At 43.4% G+C, this 24,535-nt stretch overlaps 1 protein-coding gene across 1 annotated transcript in view; it reads right to left on the bottom strand.

Moving 5' to 3' along the window:
* Window positions 1–24,535, bottom strand: part of TMTC1 (transmembrane O-mannosyltransferase targeting cadherins 1) — a gene marked incomplete at its 5' end in the record, with an annotated part of 145,358 nt that overhangs the window by 49,328 nt on the left and 71,495 nt on the right. The window contains 2 exons of the mRNA XM_081878877.1: window positions 12,957–13,078; window positions 23,074–23,263. Coding sequence (XP_081735003.1) covers window positions 12,957–13,078; window positions 23,074–23,263 — 312 coding nt within the window. The remainder of the gene's footprint in view (window positions 1–12,956; window positions 13,079–23,073; window positions 23,264–24,535) is intronic.

The raw sequence follows: 24,535 nt of genomic DNA on the forward strand, positions 1-24,535 counted from the left end.
GGGAAGCAGCTCCCCATGGGTGTGATCCCAAGTCATAGTTCCTGGGGAAATTCTCCAAGGTCAAGGTTTTCAACTATGGCCCTTGGCAAACAGTTTTTAAATCTGGAAGAAAATGCTCCTTCAACTAAGATCCTCAACTTTAAGTCAACCTCATACTGGCTGGGAAACTCAGAACAATATGGGACACTTCTAAGACTTTAGCCCTTTCTGACTATCCATTTGGTGCCACAGAGCTTTTAAAATAACAACTAAATAGCCATGGTGCAGATGAGGGGAGAGAGATCAGGGTCATGGGATATATTTTTTTTGGAGGTGGTTAACCTTTTGTCCGTAATGTTCCGTAATGTATCACCCCACAAGCTTGCTATTCACAATGGGAGGAAAGCTCTGTTCCCACATGCCACATAATGAGGAAAAAATATGTTAAGTACACTACATTCTGTTAGTAATTATAAGATATAGCTCTGTCTTTTTTGCTATTGCATGCTCTTGTCTTCTGCACACTTATTTGCCTAATGCTGACATACGGTTTAACATACTCTTGAACCAGGTCATTTCTTTTGCCCCGTTTTGGTTTTTACTGCCTCTCTCCCATGCTAAACTGAATTGGTTTTTAACACGGTTTAATATAATTTTTAGCATCATTGTTATTATAATTATGTATTAGCTTTTTAATGTATTGTTGTTTAACTGGAGCATTTTGTCTGCAGCATTTTCTTTTTAATATAAGCTGTTTGGGGCTTATAAAGGAAAGGGGGGAAATCTACAATAATCTGCCTTAATAGTGAACTCTTAATTAGTTAAATTCACCAAGTTAATATGATCTTATGAATCAAAAGTCTCGTAATATGCTCAATAGATTTTTTTTTTTAAAAAAAAACATTCACACTGAACTTCTGGTTCAGTTTTTTTTAATTACAAATATAGTTTTTATACAATTTTTATGTGTTTCCTTAAACCATTCCATATTTAAAATAACAACCAACACTGCTCCATTTAAACTAACATGCAAGGTTATTTTCCTTACAAAACTATCCATATATATTGACTCTATCTTACATATTGCCAAAATATAATTTTCTGCCCGAAGAGCTGTTTGCTAAATCTACAGTCCCTGCTAAATCTACAGTCCCTGCAGGTAGCACCAGAAGCTAATCTGCTTTTGTTGTCTAACATTCCTTTGCTTTTATTCCAGTGTGTTTATTATAAAGCAACAGTATCCAAGTATCCTGACTTTTTATGAAATCAAACTTGCTATTTGATTTCTCTTCAGAGTGTTTGATATTAATGGGCAAACAGCTAAACATTCGAAGTCTGACTCTGGATAAGAATAATCTCAAAGAAAGGATGTTTGCAAGGCTTAGTAACTTAACTATGTTTTATCTGATCAGAGAGCTAGAGAAACAGGAACTAACCCCAAATGGTAAAATGGCATTATTTCTTTCCTCCATTATTAAACATATGTGGGAATTGAGACTGTTTCACACTTGATTCCTGCAAGGCTGCATATATTTGCTCCTGGGTGTGTTTTTGCAGGAGACTACGTAAGAGCAGAGAGCTCACTTGCACATCATTAACAGCAACAACAACAAAAGGAAATGTGCTACCAAAAAACAAGATAACAGATGTTCAAAGAATTTCCATATGCTGATTTATAGGTATGGATGCAAATTTAAGCAGAAACACATCTCACAATAATGGGGAAGACTGTAACCTGGTGGCCTGAGTGCTGATGGGCAACTTCAGTGCCCCTGCTGCTCTCCCTTCTGAGGGTTCTAGTTTCCATCAAGTTTCAAATGGACTTGGACCGGACTGACCGACAAACAGACAACTCCTTCAAACAGTGGACTATCCTCTGTAAAGTAGGAAACATGACCACTCTGCCTACCAGGCTATCAACCAAAATGCAAATACTTGGAGCATGCATTAGTGTGTGGCATTTTTTCAGATGCTGCCTTGGTACCAAGTGGCGGGAAGTCAGCTGCTCAGGACGTTCAGCCCGAAGTTCTTAGAGTATATGAATTGAGGAAACTGGATACATTACGTGAGTACGCCAAATTCCCCAAATGATCAAGGGGTTGAAGCACTTTCTTTAGAATGAAAGGCTGAAGGTTTTTGGACTTGTCAGCTTAGAAAATAAATAGCTACTTAGGACAGTGTGTGTGTGTGTGTGTGTGTGTGTGTGCGTGTGTGTGAATGTGTGGAATATGAAATACAGAATTATGGACGGCATGGGAGGCTGAATCGAAAAACATCATTTCTCCCCCTTGCATCATACTAGAATTCAGGGTCACCTAATTAAGCTGATTGGCAGTAGATGCAGGAGCGACAAAAAGAAGCAGCTTTTCGCACAGCGCAAAAATGGATAATGGAAATTTACCACCTCAAGGCTGCTGATGCACCACAGAGAATGGAAGTGTTATACAGGAGGGATCACAGCTCAGGAGTAAAGCTCTGCACGTAGAAAGACACGGACTCTGGCATCACCAGTTTAAAAAAAGAATAGGGGAGCAGGTAATGGGAAAGATTTCAGTCTGAGACCCAGAAGAGCTGCTGCCCGTCAGACTAGGCTGCAAATGACCCATTAAAATTCGTGCAGCCAACTGAAAATCACTGTTATAAGATCTGTTTAGGTAAAAACAAGCCTGACTACAATTAACCTCAGCCTGCAATACCTCCAGATTGCGGTACCCTTGGTATTCATTGATAAAAGTTAATAAATGGAGCAGGGCAGCTACAAGTGTCATTAATTTCAACAGGAGATACCCTTAAGCAAGCTTAACTCTATCCCAATGGAATCTACAGGGTTTAAAGGTGCACAATGCAGGCTGGATCGTGCCCTTTCTATTTAGAAAGAACTTTTATCTAACAATACTTTTGACAGCACTTTTAAGCCACAAGAATCGTCACAATCCTTTGCCTACCTCACCACAATCCTTTGAGGTGGGTCACAACTTTCCCCATTTTATGTTCAGAGAACTGAGGGTAAGTGTTCACACCTTGCCAGTGGTAATTCATGACAGAGTGATGTGCCAACCCCTATTCTCTCATATTCAAGTGAGGTTGCAATCTGCAACCACTGGTGAGACTTAAAGGAATATGATCTAAGGATCAAATTCTGGTCATTTACAAATAAAATTTGCATATGTTTTCAACTGATGACACAGTTAATCCTTTTGTGTCAGGTTTCTTTTTGGGGGGTGGGGTGGCGTTCTTAAGCAGTTATCTACAGAAAACGTATGTTGTATAAAAGTGGAGGGATTGCATTTGACTTCAACTGCAGGGGCAACGACATGCAAGGCTTTCATCGAAGTAGAGGTTTTGTCATGTTCACAGCATTACCAATGATTTGCCAGAGGCATGGAGAAATTCAGATTTCCAGGAGTAAATTGAAAAAAATAAAATGGAAAAAGACTAGATTGGGCCAACAGCACACCAAATAAGCATTCGTAATAGGAAGTTAGGAGGAAAATATCCCCTAGAAGCAAGTGAATAATAATATATTCTCTTCAAATGAATACTTGGCTGGAGAAAAAGGGAGAGAGCTCTTTTGTGATTTTAAAGGGTCACAACCTCATAAAAATTTTAACTCTATTCTCACATCCTCATCACACTATGAATTTTAATTGCTATTGAACAAAATGCTATTAAAAGAGGTGAAGTAAAATGGCTACAAAATCCATTTCTCTTTTTACTTCCAGTTCCTTGCCCCCCCCCCCCAATGCATCAAATCATCTTTTGGCCCATTACAATGTAAGCAATTTCCTTTTTAAGGAGGACATGGTGAATACAAATATGTGCTTTTGAAAAATAATAGGTAAGTATCATTTAATGCCGAGTGCTAGACCCCAAGCCATCTCAAAACATTCCATGGTGACCTGAATATTCCATAACCACCACAAAACTTCACATTCACTAATATGCATTATTTAGATAAACTGATCTCTCGCAAACCTTGACAAAATGCCTTGTGAATATTAAGCACACACATACAGGCTCCCAAGATCATCATCATCCAACATGTACAGTAGAGCCATAGCTGCTTTCCTTTAGCAGAGCATACCATATTAACAGCAAATGGTTGACCCTCCACTGCTGGTCATAGGCAGTGGAAGATCAAATTCTGCAGAATGCCAATGAAGTCTCAAGAGGCAGAGCACCACCTCTTGGGATAGAAAGGTGCTGTGGCATGGTCTGCCCAAACGAGTTGGTTCTAGTTTCTCAAACAAGTTCAGCAGACTAAACTCTGTGGGTCAATTGTGTGATCTAGGCTATAGTACCAGCCTGCCTAAATGTTGTCAGATAAACCATAAAGTTAACCTGAATCCACTACAGGGACCTGACACCCACGAGGCACTTATGAGGACGGATTTGATAACCACAAGCACGCCATCAGGAAGCGCCAGATACTACAACTATCTGTGGCACCACTGACGTTCTTGTAAATAAACACTGAGAACCAAACATTTTACGGGCATGAATACTTATAGGGATTATTACGTAACCTCATTCCTTTGTGTGCTCCTGGGACAAAACTGTGATAGCTAGATAAGCAAGCAGTTTTCTAGCACCGCTGGCTAACATGCAAGTTGCAATGTTAGGATTAAGTAGCTGCTACCATATAAATGTGTGCCTTCTTACGACAATCACAGTTGCAAAATCCATGGATCCCGTCCAAGAGGGAAAGTTCCCAGGACTGATAAAAATTAAGAGGGGAAATGACTTAAGCACATTAACCAGGAAACAATAACTGAGCGCTTCTGTAATTTGCTCATTGTGATATGGGCGTTTAATGGGGAAATTCTGAAACCACACTAGCAATACCGAAGAAACCCACTATTGTTTAAAGCAGGGGAGTTTTCTGAGAAACCAGTTCTTTCAGAGCTAGGAGACAAGAAGTCTTCTAAAAAGGCAGAACACCAGCCTTGAGAGTCAAAGCAATGCGTCTAGCTCTGAACTACCTTCTCCTGAACATTCACCAATATGTGATACAGCTACTGTATTGTTATTTAAGCAGAATCTTAGCAGCTAGGGAGATATAAAACTATTTTAGTTCTAAGGCAGATGTAATGCAAGTCTGAACCTGTTTATTTGGAAGCAAATCCTTCTGAAACCAGTGAAAGTTTGTTTAGTGTACTGCAGCTATTGTGTTAATGTGAGTTTGTTTTCATGCTCATCAATGCCAAAGAATATGGCAGAACTGGCAAATTAATCATGTTCTAGTCCAGACTTTTCCAACTTGGTTCCCTTTACATGTTGTTGGACTACAACAAGCCAGTGTAGTCAGCAATCAGGAGTGATGGGAGCTGTAGTCCAGCAGTCAGCAAGATTTATCTTGCCTGGGCCAGATCGGTCCCACAGATACCCCTCTGTGGGCTGGATTGTGCACCCGTGTTAGCACGCACATGCACGATTTTCGGCGTATGCGTCTGTGCAGACGCAATTTCTGGTGCCACGGAAGCGAGTCCCTGCAATGCGTTGCGCTGGTTTAGCGCGTCACACGAGCGGGCAGCTCGGTTCGGGGGCGGCTCGGGGGCCAGTCAAATGACCTCCGCGGGCCACTTCCAGCCCATGGGCCTTAGGTTGCTGACCCCTGCTGTAGTCCAACAATCTCTGGAGAGCACAGGGTTGGGGAAGGCTAATCTAATCAAAGCTAAGCACTTTAAAATCTTACTGACTTTAATGGGAGGATATTGCTTGCTATGGCTTTAAGATTTCAGGATGTTGCCTGGTTAACCTGCAAAACCTGGAAGAATAATTGAGGAAACTTTTTAAATTTTAATTATTTGTTGTTGTTGTTTAGTCGTTTGGTTGTGTCCAACTCTTCATGACCCCATGGACCAGAACACGCCAGGCACTCCTGTCTTCCGCTGCCTCCCGCAGTTTGGTCAGACTCATGTTTGTAGCTTCGAGAACACTGTCCAACCATCTCATCCTCTGTCGTCCCCTTCTTCTTGTGCCCTCAATCTTTCCCAACATCAGGGTCTTTTCCAGGGAGTCTTCTCTTCTCATGAGGTGGCCAAAGTATTGGAGCCTCAGCTTCACGATCTGTCCTTCCAGTGAGCACTCAGGGCTGATTTCCTTAAGAATGGATACGTTTGATCTTCTTGCAGTCCATGGGACTCTCAAGAGTCTCCTCCAGCACCATACAGTGGTGCCTCGCAAGACGAAATTAATTCGTTCCGCAAGTTTTTTCTTCTTGCGAGTTTTTCGTCTTGCGAAGCACGGTTTCCCATAGGAATGCATTGAAAATCAATTAATGCGTTCCTAGGGAGACCGCCTTCAGACCAGGTCCGGGGACAGTCTTTCCCCGGACCTCTTCTGAAGGCTGGTGGGGGGGGGGAGGACTTTTCTCCCCACCGCCAGGCTTCAGAACAGCCTTCTGAAGGCTGGCGGTGGAAAGAAAAGCCCTTCTCCCGCCGCCAGCCTTCAGAAGAGTTCCTGCAGGGCTGCCTAGGCTGCGAATAGCAGACTGCTGCCGGGTGCGAGGGACGCTCTGAAGCAGAGCGCCCCTCGGGCGTGGCAGACATCTGCAGCTTGGGGAGCCCTGCAGGACTTCCCCACAGGGCTCTCCAAGCTGCGGATAGCAGCCTGCTGCCCCGCTCGAGGGGCGCTCTTAAGCAGAGCGCCCCTCGGGCGGGGCAGACATCTGCAGCTTGGGGAGCCCTGCCGGACTTCCCCACAGGGCTCTCCAAGCTGCGGATAGCAGCCTGCTGCCCCGCACGAGGGGCGCTCTTAAGCAGAGCGCCCCTCGGGCGGGGCAGACATCTGCAGCTTGGGGAGCCCTGCCGGACTTCCCCACAGGGCTCTCCAAGCTGCGGATAGCAGCCTGCTGCCCCGCTCGAGGGGCGCTCTTAAGCAGAGCGCCCCTCGGGTGGGGCAGACATCTGCAGCTTGGGGGCTCTCCAAGCTGCGGATAGCAGCCTGCTGCCCCGCACGAGGGGCGCTCTTAAGCAGAGCGCCCCTCGGGTGGGGCAGACATCTGCAGCTTGGGGAGCCCTGCCGGACTTCCCCACAGGGCTCTCCAAGCTGCGGATAGCAGCCTGCTGCCCCGCTCGAGGGGCGCTCTTAAGCAGAGCGCCCCTCGGGCGGGGCAGACATCTGCAGCTTGGGGAGCCCTGCCGGACTTCCCCACAGGGCTCTCCAAGCTGCGGATAGCAGCCTGCTGCCCCGCTCGAGGGGCGCTCTTAAGCAGAGCGCCCCTCGGGTGGGGCAGACATCTGCAGCTTGGGGGCTCTCCAAGCTGCGGATAGCAGCCTGCTGCCCCGCACGAGGGGCGCTCTTAAGCAGAGCGCCCCTCGCGCGCGGCAGACATTCACAGCTTGGGGAGCCCTGCGGGGAACTCTTCTGAAGGCTGGAGGCGGGAGAAGGGCTTTTCTTCCCACCGCCAGCCTTCAGAACAGCCTTCTGAATGTTGGCGGTGGGGAGGAAAAACCCTCCTCCCACCGCAAGCCCCGGGAAGAGAGGAGAAGCTGCGCGCCTTCTCCTCTGTTCCCGGACCTCCCACCGCAAGCCTTCAGGACAGGTCCGGGAACAGAGGGGAAGGCGCGCAGCTTCTCCTCTCTTCCCGGGGCTTGCGGTGGGAGGAGGGTTCCCCGCTGTCCCCGGAGATTTCCCTATGGGCTTTCGTTTTGCGAAGCAAGCCCATAGGGAAATTCGTCTTGCGAAGCCGCTAAAAAATCGGAAAACCCTTTCGTCTTGCGGGTTTTTCGTTTAGCGAGGCATTCGTCTTGCGGGGCACCACTGTAATTCAAAAGCATCAATTCTTCGGCGATCAGCCTTCTTTATGGACCAGCTCTCACTTCCATACATCACTACTGGGAAAACCATAGCTTTAACTATACGGACCTTTGTTGGCAAGGTGATGTCTCTGCTTTTTAAGACGCTGTCTAGGTTTGCTATCGCCTTTCTCCCAAGGAGCAGGCGTCTTTTAATTTCGTGACTGCTGTCACCATCTGCAGTGATCATGGAGCCCGATTAATTTTAATTATTAATTGCTCCTTACTCCATTCCAGGACACCCACGTTTACTGGCTTTCCAAATAATTGCAAGACAACAGTGGATAGTTTGCAGAGATCAAGGAGAATCATGGACATTGAAATGCAACCAGGTGCCAATATGTACCCTGGTTTTATGGTAAAGGAAGTTGCATCATCTGGGCTCAGGAGGTTGTGTTTTGCATGCAGAAGATCCCAGGTCCAATACCCAACATACCAAGCTAAGACTGGGAGAGATTTCTTTCTGAAACCTTGGAGAAGCACTGTTGGTCAGTGCTGAGCTGGATTAATTGACTCGGTGTGAAGCGGTTTTTCCTATGTTCCTGTAGAAGACCTTCTTATACACTTTCCTGCCCAGGAGGAACCAATGGCCAGGCTGGATAGAGTTAGTCTAGATAGAAGGTTCTGTAATGGCATAGTTTACCACATAGGGCAGTGGTCAGCAATTCCTGACAGGGTGTGAGGTCACAAGTAACCTAGGGGTTACCCAATGAGCCTCTGCTCTGCCAGCTAAACTTAATTCAATAGATCCATGATGGGACCTCATGACATTTTCATTTCTCCTCCTCCTGTTTTAATTAAAACTGTCAGTTTGATTGGAGTAGCAGTGCCAGCATGTGTGTGTGCGTTTAAACCCTCCCTCTCCGCCCCCCAGCTAGTTTTTTTAATAAAAATAATAATCACATACCTAATCCCTCCCAGTCAAAACTCCCTCGCTTGAGGTTGTTGTCTTCCAGGTGAGAGTGGGGAGAATAGGAGTACCTGTAGCCTAGGGCAAAGTGAATGTGTTTGGCAAACCATCACGAGAGTAAGGGTTAAGCAGCCCCTCCCAAGTCAAACTGGCCATCCTCAAAATCAGCATTTAATTAAAAAAATAAATCAAAACCTTTTATTGAATACCAGAGGGACGCAATGCAAGCTTTTATACAAGACTTTTTTTTCAAAAGCACAATAGTACAATTTAAAATATGAGAATTTGTAAATTTGGGAGACCTGAAACTCAGGTCTAACAACATCCAACTGCTATGTAAAGGCTTCTAGCCACTTCACTGCTTCTTTCCCAGAATTTGGCAGAGGCTGTTACACCGTCCTCTGCATTTACATGAACAGAATTTTTTATTAAAAGATGTTTCATTCGGAAAAGAAGGCCAAAGAAAGCTTTAAAGGACCACTACATGCCTATGGGTACATTGCCCCCAACCACACTGGTTAGATATCCTCGTCTTATTCTAATTCAATAACTGAGACTTAAGAGCAGAGGTGGAAACAAAATCCAAGAAATGAATATTGTGCTTGGCAAGAGACGAAACTGCTGCTAAAGAAAGTTCTCAATAATGTTATATGTCCCTGCTCTCATTATTTGCTCAACCATTTTATTGCCAGGCTCTCCCTTGGAGCAAAATGGGAGGAATCTTTCTTGCTTTGCAGTGGCTACAAATTCTTCTTTGAGGAGGGTGCCACAAGACTGTGTTCGAAATAATACAAAAGAGATAATTGCTCACTATTCAGTCATTTTGTGAGCAGTCATATTTAGCCCCCTCAATACTCTAGGGCCTGTATCAGTTTTCGGAGCAGAGAACACCTCCCTTTTCCTGGGGGAACCTTGGGACAACAAACAAGATCTATCCATTTTCAACCTAACATAGGAATTGGCTGCCATGCACATTTTTCATTTTAGATTTAAGTTCCAGTTCTCTGTCAATCTGAGGCACGGACCATTTTCTCCCAAGGAAATTCAGGACCCAGCAATCAAGAGCTGAAAGCAAGAGCTCCTGGCTCCCAGAGGCATAATAAGCTCTGAGGAGGGGGGACAGGAAGGGGGCAGATTCCATCCCAAAGAGTATGAAGCAATGTGCCCCTGTCCCTCTAGGCTACACTTTCTTGTGTAACACAGAATCATACAGTTACGAGGGATCTCAAATGTCACCTCGTCCAACCCTCTGCCAATGCAGGAAATCCACTGCCACAGCATCCCTGACAGGTAAGATCAGGTGTCCAAGGTGGACCGTCACAATGGAAGCTAAGAACAGACAGTGGCAGTTGCCCAATGCAGTGATGCTGTTGTGTTGCCCAACCCTGTTGTTTTCCTGCAGGGTCTTCTCCCTTCCATGGGCATGAATCTTCTTTCTGGTGACAACTAACCAGACAAACTAATCACCAAGCCTCATGATACAATATGGAAAAGATCTGAAGTGTACATTTTTAAAACTAGGGATGCAAGCTTTAAATCGATAGATTATACATCTAAAGATTTAATTGATTAACCCATTTGAAGCAAGTTAAAGGCACTCGTGCTTATTAACAAATAGCATGTTAGTGCAACAGACCATGAAAAGGAAAATATTACAGATCTAACACTAAATGGAAGCTTAGAGCTCTCTTCAATATAGCAGTCTACAACAAAATACTGCAGTGTGGATATTCAGGGTCCTTTTCCAGGGTACTTACTCTATGCTATCCTCCCTTCCCAGTTTTCAATTACGGTATCCCCCTCCCCAATAGTCAGTTCACATTCCATGCCTACTTCGCATGCCAATTCCTCAATGGACTGTTCTGGTGGGTGTCCACCCCAACCACTGCCAAGTCTTTTGTACTTCTGCAAACCTTGGACTGCTCTGAGCCTCTTGGTCAGCAGTGGTACATGAGATGAGGGGGAGGGTGGAGCAGCAGTGTCATCCTCCTGTCATCAGCTGTGATATCACTCTCTGGGTCAGAGATGGGGCAGCAACAAAGGGTTGGTGGCAGCCCACAAGTGCATGCTACAAACAGCGATTTCCTTCATATTCCACCACTGTTGTTACCTCCCTTCTGTGAATGGGCAGTGTGGTTTTGGTTACATAAATACCAGCACAAAGTACACTATTAGTATATGCAATATCAACATTAATGAGGTTTTAGTATCACTCTTTCTCTCTCATTTTTGTATACATCTCTGTTTCTTCATCTGACATGTCTTCATGCCTCTGCTGAGACAACGTGTTCTGTTCTCATTCCATATTACAGAAACACAAACGAGCCTAAGTTTTTTAAAAAACAAACTAGCCCTTCAACTTCAGTCACACCACACCAATTTAGCAACTCATCTACTGATTAAATCAATTTGAATTTGTGAGATAAGCATAACATTATTTTTGTACACACTGGGGAGCAATCAACATCGCCCAATTTCTCCTGATCAAGACAGTGGTTTTCAATATGCACTCTGGGAAACTGTAGATGCCCTGAAAGCTTATAATGGGTTCCCTGGTTTTTTAAAAAAATCACTAATGGCAGACAAGTTTCCTCTCAAAGGGAGCTTTGCCAGCGTCCAAAGCTACAGATCGCCCCAACAATGAGAGCGTTGGATGTGCCTCACTGTCATTTTCAGCCATCTTAGTCAGTGCCTCACATGAACTGAAAGCCAAACCAGATGAGACACAAATCAAACAACCGTGTGATAATTGTTTTAAAAAGTAAATTGCAGGTGCAAAGACCCCTATCTAAATCAAGACCCTGAAATTGGGTTTTTATTGAGTGTTCTCTGCAAAGTTATACATTGCAACAGCACTACCCCTGCAATTTGCATTGTGGGGGGGAGCTTCAGTTTACCCCACTGGGAACGTTTTTTAATGTAGATGCAATGTCCCCAATCCAGACTGGGACCATAAGGGGACAAAGGGGTAAAGCCCCCCTACCTACCCCTCCAATTCCAGGATCCCACTGCAAATGGGGAGACTGTGCCTGCAATTTATTTTTAAAAAGTCATTCACGCAATTGCTAATTGTGTGATTGGCATGTCATCTGCTTTGGCTCTGTGTGCACACCAGAAAACAAGTCCAGAATCCTCTGGCTTTCCATGAAAAGAAGTTCAAGAATTCCTTGGCAAATTAAAATGTTCCCTAAAGCTAAAAATGTTGAAAGACACCGCTCTAAGAGATAATAGGCCACATTTTCCACTTTCCCAGAATGGTGTGCATTTTGTTTGTTCTTTAACAGTATCTCTCTAGATGTCTACCCAACAAAACGCCTGTTGGGCGTTCATTAAAATGTCAGGCTAGATCTCATTCTGTGGCTTAATCTGACATTTCCAGTATCCTCCTTTTTATGTTGAACTAAGAAGAACTTGTGACTCAAATGCTTTATATCCAAACAAAATAGCTGAAATTCCCAGGAATCCAAATTACAGTAAGACAATGGACTAGGTATCACATCTAGTACATTTTGAAACGGAATGCCATTGTTTACCAAAGCTCATTTCTCCCACCCCAAATTTCACTCTAAACTACAATCATTTTTTCTAAGAATAATAGACCCAATACAGGCTGAAGTAACAGATCTAGATAGAAATCCAATATTTTTCTTTCTTTCCCAGTTCTACCTAATGTTTACAAATAAAGAAGACAACAATTCACCTCTATAGTAGTATCTAGGAAGATACCATTTTGACCAGACTTTGGGTCAGCTCATGGTCACAGCAGTATCCACACTGGGCCTATACATCACTGTGATTGGTGTAATTGTGGCACCTTGAGAAAGGGCTGTTGTTACTGTACAAGCAACAAGGACCACATATACAATCCTTACATGAAGTCACTAACAGTCACAGTCAAGCTGTTTGAAAATCACGGCCAGCATAGCAACTCTTTCAGTAAAGCCCTTGAGTAGATCTAAGTATTGAACCATCCAAATCTCATTTTTACAGATTTACTTTAGCACTTGATGAGCAGCAGACCACGAATATCAGCAAAGTAGTTACAAATGAATGGGATTACACGGCATCACGGCGTACAGCTAGCTGAACAATTCTATCTACCACTGCCTGGTAGATGTTCCTCGACAAATTCTGCAGAATTTCTGAAGCGATAGTTCTAAATACTTGTACATATTTACTTGTGGGAATAAATATGGGCTGAAGACCTTAGTTTTTAAATATCATAATCGAGAGTGTCATTTCAAAAGAATTAAATGTGTGAAAATTACCTAGGCATATACAGGACACGCTCGGCCACAACAAATCCCACCCTGAAGAAGAGGTTGCTAGCCGGTATGAAGGGGAAAACCAGGAACAACAGGCCAACTAGAACTTCTCTGTGTTCCAGTTTCTGCAACGAAACAATAATTAGAGACAAATGAGTGAAAAAGAACGCCAAGTTCAGGGAAGATCATAGTTCCAATTCTAATGTAACAATATTCATACTCACATTTTTCATCATTTCATCTTATTATGGCACTTAAGCTATGTGCTTTAACAACAACAGCAAAACTTAAGAGATTGTATTGCACTGTATTGCACTGGTTCACAGCTAAAACCTTTAGGTTCAAGCTAAACGTTAAATGACCTCTTTATTCCATATTAGCCTTCCACACACATTTTGCAAATGGCAAAGGGACAAGGAAATGATAATATCATATTATGAGTATTTTCCTACTACACGTTATTGGGGAGAAGTGAGAGAAGGCAAAGTTGGTGATGTCCAAGAATTTCCCCTAATGTATAATGTGTCACTAAACTATGCCAGCTTGTTTTTACTTATCTTGTATACATTCATCTTAAGCCAGTGGGATTTGTTATTCCAATTTTACAGATGGAAAAATGAAGCAGAGGGATTACAGTTTGCATAAGGTTTATCAGTGTTTCCGTGGCTGAGCTGAGACTGGAACATGGACCTACCAGATCTAAGTGTGCTACTGGCCCCATTCACAAGCAACAGTAAGAACAGGCTTCCTCAACCTCGGCCCTCCAGATGTTTTGAGACTACAATTCCGATCATCCCTGACCACTGGTCCTGCTAGCTAGGGATAATGGGAGTTGTAGGCCAAAAACATCTGGAGGACTGAGGCTGAGGAAGCCTTGGTAAGAACATTTTGCTCCAACCCTAAGTTTCTCAAGGGAAGACTAAAGGCTAGGAAATAACATGTACCATAATATTCTACAATGGGAGGGAAAATCTGAGGTACTGAAAGAAGAAATCTAATTGCCCTGTCCAGAACTGGGCTAGAACATTTTGCAATTCTCTTAAGCACAGTCAGCTGCTTAATGATCTCCGCTAACTGCTTAATGATCACAGCTAGTGACCACCTTCTCACTAAGCCAAAAGCGTTGCAATGTTCCAGCGGCAAGCTTCCTTAGGAATTTCAAAGCCTGCCGAAATAGGTCATTTGTTCAGCAGTTCCTACCCAACAGCCATTTCTTGCAACATTTAGGCTTTTCCTCTGAGAACTCCATTCCACCCACAGCAGCAAACATCCATATTTGATGCCTAATAAAACTAAGTAGATGTAACAAGGAACCGCTAAGAGGCTAGAAACATGAAAAATGCACAGTGTTATTTTTATGGCCACTTTTCAGTCTATAGTGCACCGGAGCATTTTATAGCACTCAAATTCTAAGAAATATTGCCTCACAGGCACAGGCACGCACACAATCATATTAAATACATATGTGAGCATGCACATACACAATAGTGGCAGCACCAGTGCCTCAATATCCAAACTAACCTACACAATTACACTGAGGCCCCATTCACTTTCAGCTGGCAAAATGACCATGCAATTTCTTAAAGAATCATGGGAAACTGTAGTTCAGGATAGGAACTAAGAACTCTCTGCAAGGCCCCATTTCAACATGATGGCATGTAGGCAAGAACTTACCCATTGCGTCTCATTTCAAGTAACCCTTACGTGCTATGCATGCAATATTAGCACACTAGTGCAGCAAGCCGTCTGGGTCAGGGATCTCTGGTATGCTAACACTGCATGAAGAGGCAAAACAACATTGCACAGGTAAGCTCCTCTACCTTGCTGAAATCTGGTTGTCTTAGGCACTGCATTCTTAGCTCGCTTCTCGGACTATGGCTGGTTCGCAGAGCAGCAAATTTAAGTATGTCGTGTAAACATGCTCTTACAGAACCCCAAACTCTCACCTTCTCCCTGTTTCCAAAAACAATTCGGGGCAACTTTTACACAACCACTTATGTGTGTGACGGCTGACTTTCAGCACACTTTGTGATCGCTTAGGCATGTACAATAATTGGAAATGGGGGTGGGGGGAGCAATGGGAATAGACAAGAGAGAATATATATTAATCTAACGCATTTTAGACCCTTCTGGTCCCTTGCGGAAATCTAAAATCAATTTAAAATATTTTTAATTCACAGAACTGACTATGCTATGCTATAGTAACAGTAATACTATACTATACTATACTATACTATACTATACTATACTATACTATACTATACTATTGTTATAGGATTGGGGGATTTATTTGGATGACACTCATGGCTACCAACCCAGGCTGTGGTTTTGCAGCTACAAGATGGGGGTCTGAAATGGTCAAAGCAGTTTGCATCTCTAGCTCCCAGGCCCAACAACTGCTTTCAAGGATTCCAGAACAGAAAAGGCCCACTCCATGTTATGGCCCTCTAAAAATGACACCAGCCAGACTATTTTCACCTTTTGCCACTCAACTTCATTGAGAAATTCTAAATTCTAGTGTTATCATGGGGGGCGGGCCACAATCTTGCCTATGCTCTCCACGCCATTTCGAATTATATCAGTGGCAGAGCACGGTATTTCCATGCACAAGATCCCAGCTGCAGTCCTGGCATCTCCAGTTACAAAGGCTCTGAATGGCAATATGAATGGCTGCAACTCTTGAGATCTGTTGTCAGGCATGGCTGACAATAATGGGATAGAGAAGCCTTCAGTCTTACCCGCTACAAGGCAGTTCCTTATCCATTCAGTATTCAAACTACAAGGCAGAAGTGAAATTTTAACAGGAAAATTTTCAACAATGGCCTTTCATCAACCTTTTCATCCTTTTTAAGACACAGATGGGACTGACTGTGTGTTAATCAGAGCCTAATCTTCATTTTTGGGTATAGGCTTTCCCCCTCCTCCTCCTCCCTTTTGTTCCTAGCAAGTCTGTGAAGAATTGGTTTGATTCTATCCACTTAATCCTACAAGCTCTAATGGTACTTGAAGATTTTTGCTGAAAAAATGCAGACAATGACATAAGATATATTCAGAAATAAAACTCTAAAGACAAACTGAGTCTTAAAAAAAAAAAAGAGGAATTGGCCTTTATAGCCTTTTTCTTTCGAAGACACTAGATTGCTCCCGTGTGCAGAAAAAAATGATGCAAGAACATGCTCACCCCCCTCTTTATTTATTTTTTAACAGATTACAAATCGCAAATAAAAAGGGAAAGTCAAACTAGGAAGGAGGACAGGGATTAAAATGCTTTTACCATACAAATTGTTAACACAGATACTTTTCTAGCTCTTTTATTTGTGGAAATATAAGAAATCACATTCAGATGGTATTCTGCCTATCAAGACGTGGGGCTTATTGTGTTCGTTTTACTAGTTACAATGCTAGTGCTTTTGTCTCGATTCCTAACATTCCTTTTTTGCTGCAGTACCTGTTGCATTATGGAACCGTGGCTTTTTTATCAATATGTTGCTGTGTCGCACAAAATTTTAAACAGTGGGAAAGAACTGCATGTCAGGAACCCACCCCAAATTTCATTACATGAAATTAGAACACAATATGCCCATAATCTTCCAAGTTAACCAGGTTGCAAAAGAATTTTTTTTCTGGAAACAACACAGAAATGAGCCCTGAACTTCCATTAGATTTCCAGAAGTGGCTTTTATGCTGTGTGAAAGGTCACATGGAAATTAACAGGTAAGAAAATGTCGGGGAAATGCAATAACGTGCTGTCCAAATGCAGCCCAAGCAGCAATCTAATTAAATAGCTATAAAGTTATGCACTACTCAGTGGTCTGAAGATCTCATTGCTTTTCTACATTTTAACACTTGGCTTATAATAGCTTAGATATCTGATTGGACATATGGACAGTGTATATTAATTTATACATTTAAGTTATTGTTAATGTCAGCAGGCAATGTTCAAGCTATATGTGTCTTGGATCCCCTCCCCCATCTTTTGCTTTATCTTATTCGGGGAACAAGTTGGCAAAACCACATTAACATAGTGCCAGCCTATACTTATAAAAGAAGAATACCCAGCACTAACTTTGATTTTGTAAACAGATATATAGATTCTATAGAAGTTATTAAGGACCAAACATGGCAGATAACAGTTGTGGAATGTGTTTGCATTTGTGTCCATCTTTGTAAATTTTGGCAGATGAGAAGCAGTGGCATATAGGACTGCTTATATATGGAGCCCTAAGTAAGACGCAGGTGGAGCTATGGGTTAAACCACTGAGCCTATGGCTTGTCAATCAGAAGGTCGGTGGTTCAAATCCCCATGACGGGGTGAGCTCCCGTTGTTCGGTCCCAGCTCCTGCCAACCTAGCAGTTCGAAAGCATGTTGAAGTGCAAGGAGATAAATAGGTACCACTCTGGCGGGAAGGTAAACGGCGTTTCCGTGCGCTGCTCTGGTTCACCAGAAGCGACTTAGTCATGCTGGCCCCATGACCCGGAAGCTGTACGCCGGCTCCCTTGGCCAATAAAGCGAGATGAGCACCGCAACCCCAGAGTCGTCCGTGACTGGACCTAACAGTCAGGGGTCCCTTTACCTTTAAGTAATGGTTTAACTTTAAACACATCCTTTCATGCCCTCCCTTCCAAAAAGAAAAGGTATTTTAATCCAATCCTGTGGGTCTGTTGATCTAGAATCATACGAGGCGATGAGCCTATAGCTGCTTCAACATTTGCTACTCCTTAAGGAGTTAAAATTCACAATTTTAAAAGCTCAGTTAATCTCCTTAGTGTTTCCTGTGCTCCTGTAAGTCAGTTAACAGGGCAGGCGCGCAGTTTATGCAGGGAAGGAGGGAGAGAGATATTCTTTTAGCCAGCCCCAGGGTCTCTTGACTTATTGCTTTCTCTTCCTGAAGCAAATGCTAATGCAATAGTCATAGAAAACCTCATTGCCAAAGCACCAGGAACATCAATAGTGACCTTAGCAGGGGCGTCAGGAAATTCAGCAAGCCCTGAGGAAAATCAAGGAAGGATTGATTCAAAATGGGTCTTTTATGAAAATGAAGGCATTTTCCAGAGAGTAAAATGCAAGAAGTCAATAAACAGCCCTGCTCACCTTGTATATCTTTGGTGCATGGGGGATACGAATTGTTTGGGAAGGGAGAGAAAGGTATGTGCTTCCAAAACCTTGTCCATTTTGGCCTCTAGGAAGCGCCCTTGCCGTCAAGGAACCGTGGACAGTCATTTGTAGATGAAAAGCCAACTGTAGCAAGGTATGCAAGGTCTTTATTCACACAGACTTAAAATGGTGAACAGCATCCTTAGCTGCTTTTGTAACAGGCGCTAATTCATTTGCTGTTAGGTCACCTTCTGACGCAGATGTTCAGTTCACATACAGATGCAGAACAACTTAATAGAAAGCAATTTGATTACAACTTAATGCAAACCAATTTGATTAGACACTTAATATAAACCAGTTAGACTACAAAAACAACTGAAAAAGCACTATTTCCAAATGCTAGGCAAAATAAACATGCTTCTTCTACATGTCTCCAAGACCAGGCCAGAAAACACTTGTAAAATGCAATGCAGTGGAACAGCCAGATACCACACCTCTACGCTCAAGGGAGAGAACTGCACAGGTGTGTATTGGGGTGAAGTGAGGGACATAAGAATAGCTCTTCTGTTCTGTCTCTGATGCTGGAAGAATTCATGGAAACTGGAGGAAACAATGTATTACAGGCTAACAGGCTGAAATGAGTACCATCTCCTCCCATGAATGCTTAGTCTACTCAGGAGCCTTTAGTAAGGGACTTTATAAAAAGCTTTTTGAAAGCCTAAGGACATAATGTTGACTGGATCACCACTATGCAGGTGCTTACAGACACTCTCCAAGAGCTCTAAGTTTAGTGAAACAGGAGTTATCCTTACAGAAGCCATGCTGGTTTTCTTTTAGCAAGACCTGAAGGCTTGGCCATTCTAGATGATCCTTGTGGTCCCTTCTATGATTCTATCTTTAAAGCTTTCCACCAGCTTCCCCAAAACAAATGTTACGCTAGCCAGCTTGGATCTCTTCTGAATCGCTTTTTAAGAAATTGGTGTTGCACTGGTCTTTTTCCAGTCGTTGGGTATGGGGGCTGGTTTTAGGGACAAGTTACACATTTTTGTTAGAAGATCAACAATTTAACATCTCTTTAAGAATGCTCAGTTGTACCTGGATATTTGCCACTTTCTAATTTGCCAGCAATGCCTAGAACTTTGTCGCTTGCCACTACTGCAGGCGATGACCATTTTGCGCGGGGGTTTCATTCCTGGCCCCCGTACACATCGGCGCATAAGCCTGTTGCTTCCCCACTCTGCCTTCTTCCGGGTCCAAAAGGACCTGCCCATCAGCGGTTGCGCATCAATTGGACGCACTCAAAATGGTTGCAGCTCATGTATTTCCCTGTTTCCATCCTGAGAAAGTTGGCTCAAGCACAAAAATCTGCCCTACATAAACAAAGAATGAAAGAAACACATATATTTTATCATAGATTATTCCTAACTTTTTACCTAATTAAATATGAATATTTTTGAAAGGGTGAAGAATGATTATTCTTTAAATATCTCTTTGCTTCTTATGAATGGAAAAGAAATGATATATCCTCTGGCAAGGACTATGACCCACAAGCAGGAAACAAAAGAACTTATGGGAACTGGTTTAATTAGACTTTGCTGGATATTGGGAAATGAAAATTGTAATTCCTTCCTTCTTACGAGAAAGGATACATCAGAAGGATACCAAGGGAAAGCTAAAGAGCAGGAGCACTGCTAATTTCCTGAAACAAATAAGCTGATAATACTGGAGAGCTGCTCTTGCATTCTAGGCAACCTTCTCTCCAGCGAAACAGCACATGGCCCTATTCCAAGAGTACCGTGAGCAAAAGCAAGACCTGGAAGAGCCACAAGGCGATAAACCTATATTCATTCTACATTATAAATATAGAAGTATTCAGCAAACAAAACTGAGCTGCCTGCCTTGGTAGTTTATCAGCACTGCACACACATTCCAACAATGCAATTACCCAAATCACAAGAGCTGACAACAAATTAGTCTCACTTAAAAATTCAATGATAACAAAATAATCAATCCCTTAAACATATTCTGTAATTATATTCAATGTAACCTGTCTTCCGACTCAGTATGACACGAGGAACCAACTCCCTCTGGTGCTCTGCAGTTTGTGCAAACCTGAGGAAGGGGATAGCATCTGGTTGCTGTTGGGGACCCAGACACAAGACCAGCTGCCCCAGCAACCAGATGCATATAACCCGGTGGCGTGAATTTTACTGGAGGTACACAGCATATACACTCTATGCATGCTTGGGGCAATAAACGCTTTATAGGACACACACACACATATACTGGATATACTGTAGGTGCAACTTTGTCCTGGTCTAGCAAGGGTGAAAAATTTTCAAAGTCTGTGGGTAGATAATGAAAGATTTAATGGGGGTGGGGGGGTGTAGAGCTGTTCTAAATAATTTTGATGCTGGGTGCATCTTTATCTGAATGTAGGGGTACGCATTTCCAGCTTGAGCCCTGCCTTTTCTGTGCAGCTAGTGGTTCATGACTAGAGCTGAACCAAGGCCACTGAACCCACTAAACTGACATAAAATGTGAGGCTATCCTGAGTAGTTGCCATACTCCAACTACTGGTGGGATTTGGTCCAACCGTATGACCCAAACAGTGCCTCTCTCCGTACATGCACACACACATCCCTGGCCTAGAAAGCAATTGCAAACCTGGGAGTGTAAGAAAATGTATTCTATTTCTTGCTCTGAATGGCTATTGCAGCTAATGATGGCTGTACTACTTTTGGAAAGCTAGTTGTTCAGAAACAAAACACATGCTCCAAACGTAACATTATATCATCTCTCTTAACCAAGTCTCTCATTCTATGGGCCTCTGTACATTGGCTGGAAAACTGGATATAAGCTTCATCGGATCTGCAGCTTTGATTTTGTGGGGCAGAGGAAGGGAGGTTATATCTCTGCAAAGTTGACAGAATGAGACACACTGGTTAAGAGAGATGAAGCAATGTTTCATTTGGGGCTTTTGCTTTGTTTTTGATCTATCAGTGGTTCAAAAGTGTCGTAATCATCATTTAGCGTAGAGAAAGAAATAAAATCCATTTTCTTACCTTTTCCAGGTTGACAAGTGCTGTCTGGATATTTTGTTTTAATGGCAAAAAGCAGTCCAGAGAACAAGTAGGTCCTTTGTTCTCAGAGCAGCAGCGTGCAATATTTCTGACTGCTAGCTGGTATTACTTCACCTATTCTGCGTCTCTAGAGTGTTACAAAGCATTCACGATTAAATTCTCACACAGCTCATCTTTCTCCCCAGGTTCATTTGTGGAAAAGTGGATAACCAACCCTAAATCGTCAACTCTGTACCAATATTCTCCCCCCCCTAAATTATATATATTAAAAGCAGAACACTTTATGACTTTTTGCTTTATGTACTGATTTGAGTCGTGATGGACAAGTTCAAAGTGACCCATGACCAAAGCCATAGGAAATCTGATTAGGATGGAAGAGGCAAAAGGAGTAAGGAAAAGAGGTGGAAGTAATCAGGAGCAGATGGAGACACAATGAATCCAAGGTTTCCCAGTATACAAGAGAAGCAAACCTTAAGTTCATTCACGTCACAATACTCACCCTCACCTCTTCTCCCTGCCCTGCTCCCCATTCCCAAATCCCTCTCTATCTCCCCTCTTTCCATTCTGCTACAAAGAGATCCCAGGTACAAGAGCCACCTGATATTTTGCCAGTTCACACATTACACAGGTAAATTGTGGTGGGGTAAGGAGCGGAAGGGGTGTGCATGAATCGGAGCGGGTTGTCATGGGGAAAGGGCCGGACTCTCAAAAATGTGCTCAGACGCAGCACTTTAAATCACAGGCTTGTTCCTAGAAAACAGGGGGCAAAAGGTAACTGCGGATGAGCCCGGGTTGTATGCGTGGAACTTAGGATCACATTCACTCGCCTCAAACAAATGTTTTCTTACAGGTGCAGCTCCAATATGCATACTAGCTCTCCTGCTCACAAAACCTGCCTCATCTGTATGAAGCCAAAACTTCATTGCTTTGTTTGTGCTGATCCACTTGTTCCATTAAAATAAATGGGATAGACAGCCCACACTCAGTATGTTCAAGGAAGAACACCCAGACCTCTTGATCTTCTACACACTCAGTATGTTCAAGGAAGAACACCCAGACCTCTTGATCTTCTAGGTAAAGGTAAAGGTACCCCTGACCATTAGGTCCAGTCGCGGACGACTCTGTGGTTGTGCGCTCATCTCGCTCTATAGGCCGAAGGAGCCAGCGTTTGTCCGCAGACAGCTTCCGGGTCATGTGGCCAGCATGACTAAGCCGCTTCTGGTGAACCAGAGCAGTGCACGGATCCTCTACTCACCAGAAATTTCTCTTTCAAAACTGCTACCAACTCAATGGTTCACAATAGTCTAAACACCTTCCCCAAGGTTGTGGGGGCACAAAGGGAGACAAGAGTGCTTGATTCCTCCTCTTCCTCCCACTAAACCTTGATTCACGCACAGGTAGAACAGGATTTTCAACTACAGCATCAGAGAGTTGTTACATTCAAACCAATATGGTACAGCCGTTAAAGTAGCCTGTATCACTTATTATTTCATGTTCCCTTCAGCCTAAGGTTCCAGGGCAGGTTATAGCAATTAAAGAAGAATATTAAAAACAGTTCAAAACAACAGAAAATAACAGAAATAAGGTGGCTCCTAAAAATATACATCTCTCATGTCAAAAGCCACGGTAAAGAGATACATCTTCAGCATTTGCCAGACGCACCACTGTGGGGAAGGAGTTCCACAACTTAGGAGGTGCTGCTGTGAATCCTCTCTCCCGGGTGATACACCCAACACCAAGTTTCTGAGGGTGGTGGAACAACCAAAACTGAGATTATTCCTTGGTAAATAACATCTGACCAGGCCCAGATGGGTATGTAGAAACAGAAACAGAATACTTATCTTTAGCATATTCAGGAACACTGCCTCCTCCGTTCTTTCAGGACAGAATTGTTTCTACATAATCAGTACACAAACAAATAAGTAGAGAAACACTTGTTTACCTTGAATGCTACTATGCAGTGCAGACCCAGCAGCAGCATCACCGCTGCCATCAGAAGTGTGGCAAAATTCCTCATGTCCCAGATCGATTCAACCAAAGGGATACTCCCAACCTGCCAGTCATAGCACAGAGTAATGGGAGCCAGTAGAAGCCAGGCATTGAAGGCCAGGAGGTAGGAATAAGTAAGAAACCTACAAAATGAAATGTGAAGTTCAGTTACTAGCATGCTGCTCGTAGGGGGAAAGTCAGGATTGTCACCAGTAGGTGGTAAGGACACTGGTGCAAATCAGAGCCAAGTTTAATTTGTGAGACGAAAGAACAGTGAAAGAACATTCACAACTCTGCATTAATTTCCACACTCATATCCGTTCGGCAGTACCATATCACATTAGATGAGCAGAGATGGGCAATATCTTTACTAGGACTAATCAAAATGCCACAGAATAGTGAGTAAAGCTTTTTGAGTTCTCCAGAACACTTCATCATGTCAACTGTTACACAACCCTGCTTTGTGAAAGGCCTAAGAAAGAGTTCAGGAGAACTGAAAAGTTTCCCTGCTATTATTTGGCATCCTGGTTGGTCCTAATAAAGGTGTTATCCAAATGTGATTTTTGAAGGTACCATTACAGATGCCTTTGCTTCTTATGTACATTCCTAATGGCATGCACTGGAGAAACCCAGGCAGGTGGGCAGGGTGGAAGAAGAAGAAGAAGAAGAAGAAGAAGAAGAAGAAGAAGAAGAAGAAGAAGAAGATCCCATGCAGCAGTGGCAGCAGCAGGCCCTCTATAAACTCAGTGAGATACGATGGGCTGTTCTAATGAGCCGGTTGGGCCAAGCCAACTGATCAAGGCAAAACCGCAGATTCACGATACAAGCTCAGATATGTAAGCTTGGCTCCCAAAAGGTAGTACAGTCAGGTAAGACAAGTGTGGACAGACAAGAAGGTAGTGGGAGTTGGCAGGGCTGTAGAAAAGGCTTGCAGGATCCTGTACCTAAGTAGGAATAGGCAGGTGCAGAGCAGGAGCAGAATCCATGCTGCTTTTTTCTTAACACAGCCCATCAACAGAAAGAAGAAGGACAAGAAAGGCCAGAGAAAAAGCATAGTGCAGCAAGGCAAGGAGCCAGTAAAGTTAATTGGACCTAAGAAGACTTACAGTCTTGCACAAAGCTGCCGTGTCCCAGCAAAGGCTCCAGCAAAGCTCCCAGAAGACCCACAGACTGAAAATCCACTTGTGCAATAAAAGCCGACATAGTGCAGCAGTTACAGCAGCTTTTGCCATCCCAGTGCCTTCGAGATGTTTTGGACTACAACACCCTTGAGCTGCAGTCAGCACTGTGTGGGGGGTTGTAGTTCACAACATCTGAAAGGTATCAGATTGGCAAAGCTGGGTTACAATATTGGGCTAGGAGTTGAAATCCCTGCTCAGCCATGGAGCCAGTGACCATTTCCCAGCCTAGCGGAT

This window comes from Podarcis erhardii (genome assembly GCF_964252035.2).
Source record: "Podarcis erhardii genome assembly, chromosome: 10".
NCBI classification, from domain to species: Eukaryota; Metazoa; Chordata; class Lepidosauria; order Squamata; family Lacertidae; genus Podarcis; species Podarcis erhardii.